This window comes from Aotus nancymaae, unplaced genomic scaffold, assembly GCF_030222135.1.
Source record: "Aotus nancymaae isolate 86718 unplaced genomic scaffold, 86718_ANA_hifiasm-v0.15.2.pri h1tg000115l, whole genome shotgun sequence".
NCBI classification, from domain to species: Eukaryota; Metazoa; Chordata; class Mammalia; order Primates; family Aotidae; genus Aotus; species Aotus nancymaae.
This window is the reverse complement of record NW_026988530.1, coordinates 2294248-2314011: the sequence shown is the minus strand read 5'-3', so window position 1 is coordinate 2314011 and position 19764 is coordinate 2294248. Positions and strand designations below refer to the sequence as shown.

The following is a 19764-nucleotide window of genomic DNA, read 5'->3' as shown; positions in this document are numbered from 1 at the left end:
ATCTCATGGAGGTAAAGAGTAGAATGATGGCTACCAGAGGCTGAGAAGGGTGGGTCAGTTGTGGGGGGAATGAAGAGAGGCTGGTAATGCACACCAAAGCACAGTTACATAGAAGAAACAAGTTCTAGTATTCCATAGCACAGTAGGGTAATGATAGTTAATAATATTTTGTTACATATTTTCAACATAACTAGAAGATTTAAAATGTTTACAAAACAAAGAAATGATAAATGTTTGGGGTGATGGATATCAAAATATCCTTAACTGATCATTACACAATTATATGCATGTATCAAAATATCACATATACCTCACAAATACATATAGTTATATATCAATTAAAAAAATAAAAATGCAGTAATAACCACACCCCAAAAGGAATGGATTATATCCAAACAAATTTAGTTTGAATCTCTGCTTTGCTACTTTTTTAGTTGTGTGACGTTGGGGAAATTTACTTACCCTTTCTGATTTGGTTTCTCATGTGTAAATGGGAATTTCTTTCACTCTCTTGCTTTCTCTCCCCATTTCTCAGAATACACTTTCCCTCTCTGTGCCCAGAGTATGGTAAGTTATTAGTAAATAAACTTATAATCTCTATTTCATACTGTTCAGCTAATGGAGTAAGTCCCAGTCATTCTAGAACCATTCTAATACTTGGCACCTCTAACCACTTCCTCCTTCCTTGAACTCAGGTCTCCACTGGCTTTTATGCTCTCTCTCTCTGTTGTTATTCTGATCGTTTAAACACTTCTTCTCCGTCTCCTGCACAGATTAGGGTTTCTCCAGATTATTGTGTCTCCTACAGATTACTGTTTCTTAAATACTGATTTCCCCACAGTTTTACCTGTGGCTTTTCTTGTCTTCTTACTTTCTGTATTTCCCTTGGTTGAAGTCATCTCTTCCAATTGTTCTAACTACCACTTTGATGTCTTACAAATATTACAAGCACTCAAGCTAACGTGTAAAATCTCAGTTCTCCTTTTCAGATAAGTTCCTCCTGTGAACAGGTACTTCTTCTTTTGAATGTTATTCACACAGTTTCATCCTCAACTTCTCCCTCTTTACCACCCCCCATATGTGGTTCCCAAGTCCTATGCTTTCTTGTATTTTAAATGTTTTTTCCACCTCTTTTCTTTCCATTCCCATTTCCACTGCCTTGGCCACCATCTTTATTATTTCTCTCATCAATTATTTCAGAAGATTACTCCTGAATTTTGCTACCTCCCATTTTGCTTCCTCTAATCCACATACTCCCTTGCCACCATGTTGTTCTTTCTATAATACAAAACTGCAGCTACCACATCTCTGCACATACAGTTTTAGTGGTTCTCAAGAGACTTTAAGAAAGAGCCCATCCTTGGCCTTGCATATGTGATTCTGTTGACCTCTCCAGACTCATGCCTGCCCTCTATACTGTATCCATGCTTCCAGGATGCTTTCTTACCACACCGATTTCAGTCATATGTTTACATGGCTGGCTCAAGTATGGAATTTCTTCCAGGGTAATAATTCTATGTATCTTTCTATCTCAATGGTCTAGCACATTATTAGTACCTAGCAGAAACACAAATGCTATTTGTTGAATGAGTGAATGTAGTACAGCATAGTGCTTTAGACACTTATTAGAAATATTTATGTTTGTTTGGACTCTGGTACATGAGTTCCTTAAAGAATTATATTATTCATTTAAAAAATACCCCATATTCCCTTGTACAGATAGAAGATCTGACATAAATGTCTGATGAGTGAATAAACAAATACTTCTACCAAGAAGGAAAATCTAGGGGATCACTGCTTAATCACAAATGGCTCCCTCCATGAAAAGAGAGTCTCTATTAAAGGGCCCATGGAAATACACAGTATTCAATTTGAAGAAAATATGAGAGGAAATAACTTGAAAAAATAATCTGTGGGAACATGAATATGAAAATTGGTATCTAACTGTGTCTGCTAGAGATAATTGCTACTTCCTCTGGCTTTTATGAAACTTTCTAATATTGAGACTTGAAAGTTTTTCTGTAAATACTAGACATGCTAGAAGATATTGGAGGAAACACATGGGTTTTAGAAATAAAATAATTAATTTTTATCTTTTCCTGGCAGATTTTTGGCTGCTTAGCATTGTACACATTAACGTTTCTACGACTCAATTTCCTAATCTGCAAGATGTTAGTAAAAATAGCAGCAATCACTTATTGAATGCTTATTATGTTTTAGGCACTATGGTAATATTTAACATGGATTGCTGGTTATAAAAATCACAACATCCCTGAGTTAGGAGTTATTACTATATTGTATAATATGCTATTATACAATATTAGATAAATATAATACGGTATAATTTTATTGAACAGATTGATTTCAGTGAGGATTTGGTTATAATGTTATATTGTATGAAGTTATATGTAACATTCTTATATATTCTTTTGTAGATTAAAAAAATGTGTCACAGGAAAGTTTACAGAACCTACTGAAACTCAAAGAGAAATCAGAGCACAAATTCTCAAAACTGGAAGCCACCTACAACATCCACACTCCTCAGCCCCACACTATGTGATGTGTATCACGAATGCAGCCACCAGCAGTATTTGTATGAACGTGAGACAATGTGTGGCAGATGCTCTGTAATATTTAGTAAAATAAAACAATAGTAATGTAACTATAATATGTGTTGTTCTTACTTGACTATGAGTGCTCTAAGGTCAGAGGCAGCCAAGGGCATCTTTGTCTTCTCTAACGGGATCTAAGAGCATTCTTTATCTTAGTGACTCAACATATACTTTATGGATGATGCTGGGAAATCTCCCTCCCTAATGAATCACAAGCATCTTTAAGATTTGACTTAAAAAGTTATTCTAAAGGTTTTAAGAAATCTACTATTTTAAACCTAAACTGCTTTAAAAATTATACTTAATAAAGGGATTTTTTCTAGGCTTTTCAAAAATCAATTTTATTAATGAGTAATTTGCATACAATAAAATGTTCCTATTTTGAATTCATCATCTTTTCACAAGTTTAGGTGCCCACATTAACTACTGTTACAGTCAAAATATAGAATATTTCCATCACCTCACAATGTTTCTTTTGCCCCTTCCCAGTCAATCCCAATCCACATTCTGAAACTCACATTGAATTGCATTGAATTGTGGTCTCCCACTCTAGAGTACATTTGCCTCTTTTTTTTTATTTTTGAGAGGGAGTCTTGCTCTGTCACCCATGCTGCAGTGCAGTGGTGTGAGCTTGGCTCACTGCAACCTTTGTCTTCCGGGTTCAAGCGATTCTCCTGCCTCAGCCTTCTGAGTAGTTGGGACTACAGACGCCTGCCACCACACCCAGCTGATTTTTGTAGTTTTAGTAGAGACGGGGTTTCACCATGTTGGCCAGGATGGACTTGATCTCTTGACCTCATGATCTGCCAGCCTCAGCCTCCCAAAATCCTGGGATTACAGGCGTGAGTCACAGCACCTGGCCACATTTGCCTCTTTTAAGAGTTTCATGTAAATCAAATCATACAGCATGTATTCTTTTTAGCCTTGCTTATTTTACTCAGCTTAATGTCTCTGAGATCCTTTCATGTTCTTGTGTGTATCAGTAGTTCATTCTTTTTACATTGCTCAGCAACGTTCCAATGTATATATATATACTAAAATGTGTTCATCCACTCATCTTTCATGGGCATTTGAATTGTTTCCAGTTATTGACTAATAAAAAATATTTGTGTACAAGTTATTGTGTGGAAATATGTACACATTAAATTCATAAGAAACTATCAACTGTTTTGCAATTTTAATACTCATTGGTGACACAGGATAGTTTTGGATGCACCACATTCTAACACTTTTTCTGTCAGTCTTTTTAATTTTAGCTACTGTGATGGTGACTATTCCTCTGAAATCTTAACAAATGTTAGAATTTTATAACATAGTTAAACGTCCATCATATACATATTATCACTGGTGTAGTTTTTTATTAAAGTGTGGGCCATAATTCATAATGGGTTGAGACCAATATTTTCAAAAAGAAAAACAGAATGGAAAAAATATTTGAGCATATTACATGTAATAAGGCAAATATTCATAAAGGGAATAAAATTATCCCTAAGAAGGTAAAAATTTGATATGGGGTCGGGGGAGTAACTGAAATCTCATTTGGAGAGCTCAACAATTTTTGACTCTCCAAAACCCAAGAAAATCATATGCCTTAATACTTAAATTCTATTTGGTATTATTGGCTATTACAGCATTGGCAATGAAACATGCCTTAAGTGTTTGAAAATTTATGAGCTATGAAATTATGGTGACTAGATGGCTGTGACTGGAGGATTTTCTCTTGTCTGACTGATTTCAAAGTCATATACTGAGGGGTATCTATGTGGGCCTATTGGCTGCCGTTGGTTGCCTTGTGGATAATGCTTATGCTTGGTCCTTGGTGCTTTTGTGTGTGACTCGAGCTCTGAGAATCAAATAAGAATAATTTATATTTTATTATTAATTCTGCAAATGTTAGTCATATCATTATGTCAAATGAAAACATTGACAATATCTAAATTGATATTTATCAGCTATATAAGTTAAAAGTTGTTATTAACTTTGTTAATAGTTAAGCTCTCTAAATATCTTTAAAGAAATTATTTTAGAAATGATTTTACTTTTGCTGGAAAAATAATGACTTTTTATAAATTATTATAATTGTATTATATATTCAGATCAATTACTACTTTGTATATATAATTTGATATATTACAATTTATATAAGAAAATAGATTACCTTAAAAGTTTCTCAGCAAGTATGATTATAAATTTATATTAGCTGTTAAGACATTAAAAATTTTTAATTTAAATATTAACTTAAACATTTTATTTTGAATAAGAAAGTACTTTATACTTCCTTTTTATGTATAAAGCACAGAGATACATACAGTATAAAGAGGGACAGAGTACATTTATGATATTAAAATTTTAGTGGGAGAGTGATTAGAAAAAAAATTGTAAAAGGATCCTTGGAGTTGTGATAATGAGAAAGCTTGAGCAGCACTATAATTAAGGAAAATATTTTTAAATGACAATTTGTTTTAATTTAATATTTATACATAACTAATTATATATGAAGTTATCTGGTTGTCTAATTTAAAACTCTTTAATATCGATTTGTGTGTGTGTGTGTATATATATACTACATACATCCTGGTTTGGAATATAAAATGTATTTCTTACTGTAGATAGTGGTTTCAAAAATACTGAAAACACATGGATGAGGAAATGAATCAGACATGGATATTAATGGTAATAATAAATCTGCCCTTTAACGACTACCTTCTGGATACCAGACACTCTGCTAAACATTGCGTAAGCATTCAGTACTTCATTCAATCCTCTTTACATCTTTACAGTTTATATGTAAAGAAACAGAATTTCAGAGACATAAAACACCTACCCAATCACAAAAAATGAATGAGTGGCAAATCTGAATTCAGAATCATATATGGCCTACTCTAAGATTCAGGCTCTTTTTGCTGTAGCTTCCTGTCTCTTCATGACCTCAAATAATGTATAGGATAGTGGTTATATGAATAAGTATTTATGAAAACATGGCAAATGCTATAAAATACATCCAGACAAATCAGTTATTTTATTTTACAAGCATTAATGTACAATTGCTTAGCTGACAGCTTTGGAGTGTGATTTCCTCCTTCATCTGTAAAATAAGGCAAATGCTGCTGCTGACCTTCTAGATGAATTTTTTAAGGGTTTAATCAGACATACAATGCAGGTAAAGGGCTGAGGGCACAGGAACAGCTCAAGCTTTTTTGTGTGTTGTTAGCTGAGTGCAGAGGACATAACTTCCTGGAAACATTCTCAAAATCCAGTTCCACATGCAACATTTGCAAACCCTGATAAAGCCATGTGAGGATGAGTTAATCCAGTAAGTGCTATGGGTATTCAAGAAGCAAAGGTGGCTGTGGTATTTGGAAAAGGCAAATGCAGGAGAAAGACCTTTATCTGAACTCCTGAACTCTGAGAAATGGAAAGGGCTTTGGAAAGGCAGAAAAGAAGCTAGTGCCAGCATAGAAATAAGATACAGAGCAGGAAATGAGCTTGGCGTTCCGGGAATCGGACTTGGTGAAACGCAGACTGGGTGAATAATGGAAGACAAAACAAGAAAGCAAGGCTGACACCAGAAAAGAATGGTGAAAAATCTGTGCTCAGTTCTTTGAGCAATTGAAAGTCACTGTTTCTGATGAGATGAAGGAAATGATGCCTTTTAAGCTTCATAAAACAGTGACATTATACAACAGGAGAAAGACTTGATGCTTGAAAACTAGTATTAATATCACTGCATTAAATCAGAGACACGCAGAGGATGATACGGCAGTGATGGAAATGAAATATAACTTTAGTTTGGAACACATATCTCCCTCTCCTGCAAAAAAAATAATCAATCGTGTTTAGATGGGATAGAAGAAGTAATGACAACTCTGTGTTTTCAAGGCCTCAAAGAAAATAAGAATACACTGCCATGAATAATGTAGAAATAAAGGATTTAACAAATCTTTCTCTTTGTACTTATACCTAATATAATTACAAACATGGCAATAGAAGATAGATTTAGATAAAATATTGTAAGTCAAAAGTATGGGTAGATCTTCAAATATAATTTTGGAAACCATGAGTATGGAGATAATGGCTAAAGCTTTCAGAATGTATGAGTCGCTGAGGGTTTCTCCACAGGACTGAGGAAGATGAACAGAACTCTCAGGCCTGCAGGGTTGAAACTGCACATATGGCATCCTCTTTAGTTCAGGTGGTAGTAGTCTCTTGCTAGTATCAGCATAAATTTATTCACAAATGTAAAATCTTCTCTTTCTCACATAAAAGGGGACAGATCTCTGTCAGTCAAACTAGGATGTCCTCCAGGTTTTCCTAAACTGTCCCTAGACAAACCAGGGATCCCCCTATCAGCCACACTAAGCAGAGCAGTACAAAGTGATTCAGTGTGGAAGACCATGGTTTGCATATTACATTTTCTGTTGAGTCTTTTAAAAATGCAAGGTTTTCTTAAATTTTTTATAATATATATGTTTTTGAATCAATTTATGTAAATATATGTAACAAATGTTGGAGTTATGTAAGTTTCATCCCTATGCACTAGATATCCTAAGGAACAAAGGGTTGCATCCCTACTTTGGGGCAGAAAGTTCTCAGGTCTTAGGTGGCAATACATATTAATTCATTATCAGCTATTCACAGGGTCAGAACACGATGCTCCATCTGAGTTCTTCTATATAATCACATGAAGTATATGCTGCCATCTGCCCCTCCAAAAAAAATAGGATGGAAAGGAAACCTGAATAACAAATGATGGTTTGAATGTCAATTTTAAATGATACTAAGAGAAATTTTTTCAAGTAATTAAGAACTATCTCACTATTCAAATCTTGCTGAAATAAGAAACATAGATATACATTTTTGTATTTGAGATTGAAGAAAGCAATTGAATGCTAATAGATATAAAATTATTTATATTTACTTTTTGTTTTGGGCTAAAATCTTATCAAAGCTGAAATGTTTTGAGCTTTAACATGATTTATGAGTTAGCATACCTGATTTCATAAATGTTAATTAAGCTACCTCACTGATATTTTATGAACACTAGTAGAATGTGTTTTATTCTACAGACATACTTCTTTTATATTATGAATTACTTTGCCTATAAAATGGGCTTCCCACTGATTTGTAATTTTCAGTTTATTTTCAAGGTATACTACACAAAATTTTGTCTTTGTTTTGTATTTAAAGCAGAGTATATTATAGTAAATTTCACAAAGGTTATTTCAATAAACTTATGTTTACTTGAAAATAATCTAGTATTAGTAGAGGATGCAAAAAAAAATAGATTTAATTCATACTCACTGTGGTAGTGTTGCTGGCAGGGAACGTCTAATAATGGAATGAACTTGTCTGTAAACATCCAGTTTAGACATGCATCGGCAGGAAGTGTGATTGGCAAAACTGACTGTTACTGGCTTGGGGCCTTGAGAGAGTGGCACTGTAATTTCAAATAACTACAAAGAAGGGACAAAAAGAAGAAAAAATTATATAGATGCTATAAAGCACTTTTATGGTAAATACTGGAGTCCAAAAAAGAGTGAGATTTGCTCTATATAAGCAGTGTCACATAACGTATGGAGGACACTAAGCTTTATATGATTACAAAGTAAAAACTGTCTTGCTCCTAACCAGTATCTTTTATCAGAGTAATGTATACTCCATATGTTTATCTTATGTCACTAGTTATGAAGCGTATTAGAATTAGGATAACCAACTACTGATTACAAAGCAGAGACGTGACAGACCAATGTGTTAAAAAAAAAAAAAAAAGAACTGTTTCAGAGTTATAGATACTTTGATATGAACATTTAAAATACTCCAGGGATTTAAAAAGTGTCACACACAGAAACATCTTTGTGATTTAAGAGCAAAGCTATTGGCTGGACAACCGAGAAATTCTTGGTTATGTCTTACTTTAAATAAACTGAATACATAGACATAAATTACACAGATGTAAAGTTAATTTTCATTAAATTTCTACTTTGATGTAGTTTTACATTTCTCAGATCTCTTATAAACAGATTATGTTTAAAGGAAAATAAAACACATTTATAATTTAATAGATAAAGCCATGTTTCTGCTATCTTGATAAAGGCATTATGAAAATAATGAGCTTAAAATAAGGTAGAGCATTTAACACAATTCTGAATGACAGTCAAGATATAGTTTAACTGGTCTCCTGAATGCCTTATTTATGGTGAAGAACTTTATTTGTTCTCTTTCTTCTCCAAAAACAATGTTTTAAATTAAATACACAAATACATCATTGATTAAGTAAAACTAAGTAGATTTAAATTCCTAGGGTTCTTAAATTCTAAATTATTACCAGTAAAAAGATCAACTTGTAGTCATTCAACTATAATTGATCCACATATTACTTGGTATCTTTATGACAATCTGAGCAGTGGTAAAAAAGATGACAAACTTCAAAGGCTTGTGACTTGGGCCTTGCTGAAATTTCACGCCATCAGCTGAAGACCATTGAAAATATGTACGGGATAAGATTAGTTGCCAATTTTGTCCACACCAACAAGCAGACTTTTAAAATGAATTCTGAACAATGAAATACAGAAATATCTAAATTATAAAATGCACATTGTCTTCATTCAAGTTGTATTCCTTACATATTCATTTAAAAGTTTAGCTACTTTCTTAGGATAAGAAAAATATACTTTAGAAGAAATAGGTACAGGGTTACACCCAGACAGGAGGCTTTTATTAGCTCTCCCATTCATAAGTAGCATAAATTTGGAAAATTCATTTAACTTCTTCAAGCTGTATTTTCCTCTGATAATCAGTAAACTGAGGATAACATCTGACTCATTATTCTTGGAATTGTTATAAAGATTATATAAACTAAATGAATATCATATGTACATTATTTGCTATATAGATGTAAGTTATTATTATTTGTATAAATTCTCAAGATTCTAAGTATTCTTCACAATATTGCCTATTCTGCATGGATAACTTCACCATGTGACCTCAGCATATGCCACTATTACGATTTTGGCCAGTTTCTTCTCTAAGAAGAAATTCGTTTATACAGGTTGGATGAAATCTTTGATTAGGTGAAATGCTGCAATGGCAGTAATTCTTTGCACTATATATACCTATTTTAAGAGAGAATTCTGCAGTGTCTTCATAAGCTATAATTTTTCTATCTCTTAAGACATCTATGGAATCTACATTAAGAACTAGCACTATAGAAGACATAAAGTGGTTTTTAAAAGAAGCAATTTTTAATAAATTTATACAATTATTTAATTTTTATATTTGTATAATTCATAATTTGCTTATTTAAGCCCTGTAATAATGTAGATGGTAGGAAGGTATACTGAAGAATTTATGTCTAGTAGGCAGTCACACATATGTATCTGGAGCTTAGGAGAGCCACTGAAAACTCATTAATATTTAAGCTGTAATTGAAGTCTTGGACACTGATGAGATTACTTGATGAGCACTCTAAATGAAAAGAGAAAAATGTCTAAGAATAGAAACCTGGGCACAGGAACATCTATGAGGTGCGAAGAACTAGTGAATATGTCTGGGAAGAAGCAGAACAATGATGGAGCATCAGGAGGGGAGACTGTCAGACCAAGGGGTGCCAGAGAAAGAGGGGAGAGTTTCAAACAGGTGTGTGTGGTCACAGGGCCACATGTTTCTGGGAAATCAAATATAACAAGAATTGAGAGGAGATAACCAGCACCCAATGTGGTTCCAAGGGCTGTGGCAGGACAGGGGCTGCAGGAAGGAAGGAGCGGTGGGGATGGAGGGACAAGAAGAGGTGGTCCATGTGACTAGAGGGAAAGGGGTCCAGTGGCTCCAGCCAGCAGAAACATTTTTGCTTACACACACAGTGTTTGTAATCTGATATGGTTTGGATGTGTGTCTCCTCCAAATCTCCTGTTGAAATGTGATTCCCAATTTTGGAGGTGGAACTTGGTGAGAGATGAATGGGTTATGGGACCAGATCCCTCATGAATGGCTTAGCACCACCCTCTTGGTAAGGAGTGAGATTTTGTTGTTAGTTCATGCCAAAGATGGTTGTTTGAAGGAGTCTGGGATCCCTCCCTTCCCTCTCTTTCTTGCGCTTTGGCCATGTGACACACCAGCGCCCCCTTCCACCAAGATTGCAAGCTTCTTGAGGCATCACCAGAAGCTGAGCAAGTGCCAGCAACATGTTTCCTGTACAGCCTGCAGAAGAACCATAAGCCAATTAAACCAATTTTCTTTATAAATTGCCCAGTCTCAGATATTCCTTTATAGCAATTCGAAAACAAAGTAATAAGTAAGCACCGCAGAATTTGGCATTGTCTCCAGTGAAACCAGACAGGATAGAGCCTGATAGTGAAGGTAAGGCACTATTTGAGATAACTAACAAAAGAATTTATGTTTTCCCACCCCTAAACCCTTTGCAGAATGATTCCTGCTCCCACTGATGGCTGCCCTTCCAGATTCCACCCCAGCCTGTTTTCCAAACAGTAGACAGATTGCAGTGAGCAAGATCAGTGATTATGGAGAAACTTCATGATGCCTGGGTGGATAATATTCACAAATCAGGATCCACCCATGGGTACCAAGCATGAATTCCAGAACAGAGGCTTTGAAGAATGTTCTGGTGAGATGAAGAATAGTTAATTCACATTAAGAAATCATCTTCCCGGAAAATTAAGTGTGGCTCCATGCTTTCAAAGGCTGCAAGAAATGTATTTCTTAATACACTGACTAAAAGGATAAGAAGGCAGATAAAATGGCACTAAAACCAAATCACTGTTTGGAGAAAACTGTCTTTTCCTCCAAGTTGAAGACTTGTATAAGTAGTAAAATGGAAGTACAGTTGGAGAGAAAAATTTTGTTGCAGATTAACTAAAGGAAATAAAGGAAATCAAAAAACAAAATAAAGGAATAAAGAAAATCAAAATCTTAATAACTGATGTCTCATTTCTCTTTTATGTGTCTAAGTAGCAACTGGCAGGCTGAATTCAATTAATTTTATCAAAAAAAACAGAGACTGAAAATTAAAGTTAAAATTTTTTTCTTCTCTTGAAACACATCTTGTGTTCCCAAATTTGACCTGCTACTTGATGACACCACCACGAAAAAAAGTTAAGCGTCCAGAGAAAGATACCTCTGATAACATTAAAAGTAGAAAGAGTCTTGATAGTTGAGTTTTATTCATCTACCAACTTCAGGAAAATTAGTAACATCTACTGGGAGTATGCCGTCTGGGTGTGTATTAAGACATAATTTTATCTATACTAGCTCTTGTCACATACTAAAGAAGCCTCTTTAATTTTTCAAATTCTTTCTGTACTGGTCTCATGTGTGTATACTGATCTACTTTTATTTATCATTTAGATAAATTTTGATATATCATTTTATAATCATTTAGAAATGATTACAGTTTCCACTGCCTTTTCAGTAAATATAGTAAATTCTATTTTTTTTTTGTTTACAGAGCCCTTTGTGAATTCTACATAGCTATATTTAATCCCTGTGTTACTAAGAATGTCCATAAGCTTTTTTCCTAATTAGATAGTATGTGCTTAGGAAATATACATTTTTTTAACTTAAAAAATAATAATTAGAAATGCATTATAAACTCGTATGTCCCCATCCCAAAATAAATACATATTGTTTTCAAATCACTGGCAACTTCATGACTCCCCTAAATATGTAAGAATAAACAAGAGCTTAGTCTTGAGATACACACTTTAATCAGAGTTGTGGATGTGCAATTTACTATTTCTGTGACTTGGAAAAATTACCTAACTTCCCTAAGCCTCCATTTCATTATCTATAAAGTGGGTAAAAATAATGGTGATTTCAGTGTAGTGTTTGAATTTCTCTTCCTCCTCTTCTTCCTCTTCTCCTTTATCATCATTCATATCAGCCAAAATTGAGTTACATTTTTGTTAAAATTCCAGATTTTATAACTTCTATTTATACAGAAATTATAATTTCTGGAATTTTCTATTTCTGAAATAGAAATTTTATCATTTTTATTTATAATCTTTTCTTGTTTAGTTTTCAATAACTATTTATTGAGTACCTACATGATACCAAGCTCCTTGCTATAATCTCAGGATAACAGTCATCAATATTGACCTTGCCCCTATGCAGCTGATCAGAAACCTAACAGTGAGGGCCAGGAGTGGTGGCTCATGCCTGTAATCCCAGCACTTTGGGAGGCTGAAGTGGGCTGATCACTTGTAGTCAGAAGTTCAAGACCAGCCTGATCAACTTGGTAAAATCCTGTTTCTACAAAAAAAGAAACCTCACAGTGAGGGTGAATGAGAAAAAATATACACACAAAGAGAGAGAGAGATACTATGGTAAAATTTCTCAAATACCAAATAGTTTACCATAAACACTGAAGTTTAACTTAGAATGCAATTTGTTCTTTCCATTAAATAACAATCTGAACTAACACAGTACCTAGAATTTCTCTCAAAAGAGTTTAGATCTAGCCAAACATATCAATGTTGGAAACAGTAAGTAGATTGTTTTGTTTTAATAAAACATGAATCACAATACTATTGTCAGACTATTTGTGCTTTATTGTGTATATAATAGTATTTTCTGTTCTACATTTAAGTTTACAGAATGTAAAATTTATGTATTATGTCCAGCACTAGCTAATAATTCCAAGTATGTATGTTTATTTAGTAAATACTGATTGATAATATATTTAACTGATAATATAATCCATTATAATTTGATATTTTGAAATTATAATTTTTCTAAAACAGTTCTATACAATGAAGCAAATTGCTCTGGAACAATAAATAATATTAACTTCTGTCCAATGTAGGACACACAAAAAGTTTTAATTATACAATTCATTATGGAGACTGATATATACTTTAGGCATGAAATATCAACTGCCGGTTAAGGAGAAGATCAAAAGGACATATTAAAAAAAAGGCATTTAAGCAAGGTTGGAAACTGAAAAAAAAATCTGACTGTACATTCTTTAAAACTACAATAAACAAGAGGAAGTGGTAAGTGTTTCCAACTGAGAGGTTCCCAGCTATAATCTACTGGCATTCTTTAACAGGAATATTTAATAGTCAATTCTCACCAACAAGAATGGACTTCAAATAAAGCCACATTTTGAAACAATAGATTGTTTATACCGCATAGCAACGGCTGTAAAGCAACAATTCCTAATTGTACTTATCTTGCAGGCTATTCAAGAAAAAGGTGTAGAATTTCCTTACTGAGAAGATCTTGAGTTATAATTTAGTACCAAATTCTAAAGTAATGTTTGTGTGGATACAAATATGACACACAAAAAAAGCCTTCCTTTAAAACTCATTATATCTTAAATATAACCAGTTTCTCTTCAGAACAAATCTTTCTACCATATTTAATTTAAATGTAAATATTCTAAACTTCAGTCTATTAAGTACAGCTAAATGTACCCCCAAGAAGAATCTGATTAAAAACTGTAAAATCAGATTTTAAAGCTACACAACATTTAAAGAAATAATCCCCAAAATGGGAAAAGGTCTTAGCATTTTGACTTAGGGTTGCAACTACATGGCCAGCTATAAAAGGTCTATGGAACTTAAATTGGGTTTGGGAAAGAATATGGAATAACAGATAGTCTAACAGATTTAAATCTCGTACTGAATTAATTTTAACATATTGTTATGCATAAAATGTATATACAGTACCACAATTAAAATAAAAACCTCAATTCAATAGTTTTAGAAATACTGAATAAAATATGTGAATCTCATTGTACCTTGGGCTGAAAAAAAAGTGGTATTTTTCACAGATGCATTCATTATGTTCTTAAGGCAAATGTTAGTCTTAAAGAAACTTCTGATAACTGGCACTGGTATAGAGTTCTTTTTCCACACCAGGATAGAACCTCATTTCCAACAACTGTGCTTGCCAACTATTAACCTGCTAAAGATACAGTGCAAATCATGTTCCACGTGCTGAGTACATAGGAATGTAATAAATTAATCTTCCAGACTGATGCAGTATTCTGTTTAATTAACGGAAGAAATATCTCTGACTGTGGTGCAAATAACACTTCTAAGTTTCATTATATAGTTGCTTATTTTACATAGGTTTAAATATTTTTTGCTGTAAAATTTTATAAAACATTCTCCTTAAATATAATTGAGCATGTCTTTACTAATATGCATGCTCATATCATTGCTTTACAAAGTAATGAAAAAGAAGTAGCTCTTTTTTTTTAAAAGATGGCAATGCAGAATTTAAAATAATGCTGCTCCTGTATATCAGAATTAGCTCATAGCAACCTAGCTTCCAGGTTAAACTGACTTCTTTAGTCTAGCACGAATGAACACAGCAAAGAATCTTTAGTTTCTTGAGCTTTGTTTAACCACACCAGTTTCAAGGAGGCTCCATAGATGAAGTTGTTTTCTTTATTATTTCCTAGATTCAGTAAAATATACAAGGTAAATACTAACATTCAAGCAACTTTTTAATCCAAATGTGTGCCTCAAAAGCAGATGACTTTCTTCTGCTTCTGCTTCCATCACCAAATACTTTTACTCCTGCACAATTAGTTTTCCACTTTTTGGTTGCATCTCTTAAATATCAGATTCTCATAAGAAAATATACTCAAAGTGTATGTTTATGAAAGAGGTCAAAAAGACATCCAATCTACTTAACTTTTCAAAGTCACTCAGATATTTGTGTGGAGGACTTTGAAGCAGTTGTTGATCGGTACACTTTGGAATGCTCAGTGCATGTGTTTTTACTTTTCAAGGAACAGCTGGCTTCCTCACCCTTTCTGGTAACCTGTCCTTCATTGAGCTCCACAAAAAACATTTCTATGAAGTATCTATAAAAAACTTGAGTTTAACATTACCTAAGGTACACTGATCTTACAATTTATATCGTTCCAATTGGTGGCTTTGTTAAAAAGTGTGTATTTCTGGAACTCTTTTAACAAAATGAAAGTCTTTTTTTTTTTTTTAATTTTTACCTTAAGAAAATACAGTAATAAGAAACTTCCTTTTATATTTGAAGGAAATCGTCACACACTCCCATTCATACTACATTGATAATATAATATATTGAATAAACTCAGGAAAAGGTGCTACTTTAGTACAAGTTTTCAGAACTTGGAATATTAGTAAAAATGTAGGAACACTGCCTTTCTGCTTTCAGGAATTTTATGCCTCACTCTCCCTTGGTTTGTAAACAGCCTAGATATGTATTCCCATAAGCCTTTGTACTTTTCTTTCACAACACTTAAATTACTTTTAATTACTTGATAAATGTTGAATTCCCTTGCTTATTTGTTACTTCCATTAGGGCAGGATCTATACATCAATGTACACCTACACTTAGTGCACAGTATGGTTTCAGTACATAGTGTGAACACCACATAATGGGTGTAGAATATGCACTTGCCTAACTAAATTTAAATTAAAATAATCTGCAGGGCTTGGTGGCTCACACCTGTAATCCCAGCACATTAAGTGGCCGAAGCAGGTGGATCATTTGAGGCCAGGAGTTCATGACCAGCCTAGCCAACATGGTAAAACCTCACTCTACTAAAAATACAAAATTAGCTGGGTGTGGTAGTAGGTCTATAATCTCAGCTACTTGGGAGGCTGAGGCAGGAGAATCAATTGAACCCAGGATGTAGAGGTGCAGTGAGCTGAGATCATGCCATTGCACTCCAGCCTGGGTGACAAGAGCGAGACTCTGTCTCAAAAAAGAAAAAATCCTTTATATTATAAAAAAATATACAAGCAAATCCTTTGGATAAAAGAAGGGCATGATAATACAAAATCAAAGAGAGAAATGCAGGGCACAGCAAATGATGAATGTTGGCTTTCCCTTGGTATTGTTTGCTCTTCTCTTCTGATACATGAATAATAAGAATTAATAACCACACCAGGCTTCAAATTACATTTATTAGTATGATGCTTCCTCCCAAAACTATACTTAAAGATCCAATCATTGTTCCAGAATTTTAGAATTATATATCAAACCTTCTGGTATCTCCACCTAAACACTATTCAGACTCTTTCAACTCATCATATTCAAAATTTGACCTTAGACCCCAAATTTGTTTCTTTTTATTCAAGTTTTCATTTTATTCATTTCCAAGTGTTTGCTATGTGTCAACTACTGTGCTATTCTTCAGTGTAAAAAGCAAACACAATCTTTGCTTTCATGGAGTTTAGAGTAAGGTTGGGTGCAGTACTCACACCTGTAATCCCAGCACTTTGAAAGGCAGAGGTAGGTCAGGAGTTCAAGACCAGCCTGGCCAACGTGATGAAACCCCGTCTCTACTATAAATACGAAAAAATTATCTGGGTATGGTGGTGCAGGCCTGTAATCCCAGATACTTGGGAGGCTGAGGCAAGAGAATTGCTTGAACCTGGGAGGCAGAGGTTGCAGTGAGCTAAAATTGTGCCACTGCATTCCAGCCTGGGCGACAAGAGTGAGACTCTATCTCCAAAAAAAAAAAACAAAAACAAAAACAAAAAACAAAGAAACAAAAAAAAAAGCAAAAACCTAAGGAATAAAACAAAGAAAACAACCTGACAGGTAAGGTAATAGTGCTAAAATATGACAACAAAGGATGCTCTGGAAGCACACAACAGAATGTCCGCGAAGTGACATTCGTGTTTGGCCTAAAGATATGGGATCATGTATAAGGAGATGTTTTAAACACAGAGTAAAGCATTGCAATGCTGGAGATGACAGATCTTGACGTAATCCAAGAAGTGAAAAGAATTTGGGTCTTGGTGGTAAGTAGTTTTTGTGGGGAAAAGCATTGGCATTTGAGGCTGGACATTTAGGTAGCATCCAGATCATTGAGGGTCTAGGAAATTATGTTTAATGGATATCGACTGAAAAAAGAGTTCTATTCAAACCACTAACAACTTAGAACATTTGTACCAATCCATCTGAAAAGATGCTGGCCTGAACAAACCAATTAGAAAAGACAAGCTTATCACCCCACTAGTTGAACGCTGGCTCCGTCCCAATAAGGCAATGTTATCGAGGAGTTTTTAGCAGTATCTGGCTTGCCATTTGGAAAAGAAAAAAAAAATCACTGCTAAAAAGTGACAAATGGATTGGAGGAAAGGAAGAATGGAGGTAGGAGACCAGTTATTAGGCTTGTCCAAAAGAAATGGTCTAGGTGAGGGGTAAATGTGGCCTAGATCAGAGTGGGATAAGCAGTGTGGAGACACTGGATGGGTCCTTTCATTAACCACTTTCAATGGTTAATGAAAGACTCTAGGACACTGGATGAGTCCTAGAGATGTCTGCAAGGTAGATTGAATAGCAATTAGTTTTAGTGAAAGGAAGAATAACTTGGCTTGACCAATGGGTTGAATGATGATGTCATTTACTAAGAGAATAGTGGACAAGAATAGGATTCACTTACTTGCCTGTTTGGGAGAGGTGGTATGGAATAGGTTGTAGCTGTTCAGTGAGACAGACTGACCTGTCCAAGGGAAGCCAAGTCACAAGGTTGAGTGGGCAGTATAGAAATCAGTAGAGAAGCCTGACTGGAGAGAAAGGTTTGGGGAAAGTTAAAAAAAAAAAGTAGATGAGAAAACACAAGGAAATTTACAGAGTTCAGAGAGAAGGTCTCTTAGGTCAGAATTCTCAGGAGAAATACCACGTTTTTGATAAACTACAAATTTTTACTTCTCAAAATCATCAAATCTTAAAAAGTTAAAATGACAAAATAACTAATGCTATAAAATTTTAAAATGACTGTATTAAAGAATATATAAATATTGCGATTATTACAAGTATAAAGACTATCAAAATGATAGAAAAAAACTAAAAAAACAACGTAAACCAATAACAAAAAAACAAGACAAACTGCAGAAATTTCATAGGCAAATACTGATTTTTTAAACAAGCGGATGATTGGGAGGAAACTGAGAAAACTCATATCAACTTTGTAAATCTATTATAAAAGTAAGCCTAAATTCTGCAAAGCTGGGAGGTGTAAGACGTGATATCCAGCAAGAAATGATTCCATGTGATCTAAAGTAGAAAATTTTCTTATAGCAAATATCTGATGTTTAAGTACTGAGGATACTGGGCAAAATTATTTCACCTATATGCAGCTTAAACTAAATACTCATCTTACCCTTGGCCCCTTGCAATCTTTCCTTCTTTCTTTCTTTCCTTCCTTTCTTTCTTTTTCTTTTCATTCCCTTCTTTCTTTCTTTCTTTTTCTCCTTTTCTTTCCTTCCTTTCTTTTTCTTTCTCTTTCTTTTTTTCTCTCTCTCTTGCTCTCCCTTTCTTTATTCTTTATCTCTCTCTCTCAACTTCTGTTCTTTCTTATTTTTCATTTTTGGCAGGGTCTGGCTGTGTCACCTAGGCTGGAGTGCAGTGGTACAATCTCTGCTCACTGTAGCCTCTGCCTTCCAGGTTCCAGCAATCCTCCCACCTCAGCTACCTTCCGAATTGCTGGGACTACAGGCTTGCAACACCATGCCTGGCTAATTTTTATGCTTTTTTGGAGAGACAGGGCTTCACTCCTGGCTGCTCTTGGATTCTGAGCTCAAGAGATCTGCCCGTCTTGGCGTCCCAACGTGCTGGGATTACAGGTGTAAGCCACCGTGCCCAGCCAAGCCTTGCAATTTCTAAAGCCTAAACCTCTCCAAGGCCTCCCTCTTTGATAGGGCAATTTTTCGGCTACTGAGCATACACACTTACCCTTGAATAAATACTTTCACTCTAATACCCATTGGATTAATATGACACTTAATTAGACCAATGCAGAAAATGAATATGCCATAGTCACAGGAAAACCACTAATGGTTAATGAAAGACTAAATTTATTTACTTTGCTTATTAACAATGCACTGATTTTCTGTTTTCCAAGTTTAGATTTTACCTAAGGTATGCCTGTTATCTATTTGGCCCATATGTAAAGTATGCATTTATTTGGTCAACCAATAGTGAGAAAAACAGAATGTTGGCTTTTGCTCATATTAACTACTGAATGAAAGAATAAAGAATAATTTTCTCCCTTATCTGTAAAATAAACATATCTATATACTTTTATTTTACATATATACTTTATTATATATTATTTATTTATATATTATTTTATATATAAAAGTATATATATACACACACACACTTTTATTTTAGGTTTGGGGGTACATGT

The 19764-nt window shown here is 34.2% G+C and overlaps 1 protein-coding gene across 5 annotated transcripts in view; it reads right to left on the bottom strand.

Moving 5' to 3' along the window:
* The window catches only part of VEGFC (vascular endothelial growth factor C), a 133497-nt gene that overhangs the window by 16965 nt on the left and 96768 nt on the right, over positions 1-19764 (bottom strand). For all 5 annotated transcript variants that reach the window (XM_012468585.3, XM_012468588.2, XM_012468586.3 and 2 more), the window contains one exon: positions 7914-8065. In XM_012468585.3, the coding sequence (XP_012324008.2) occupies positions 7914-8065 (152 nt within the window). The remainder of the gene's footprint in view (positions 1-7913; positions 8066-19764) is intronic.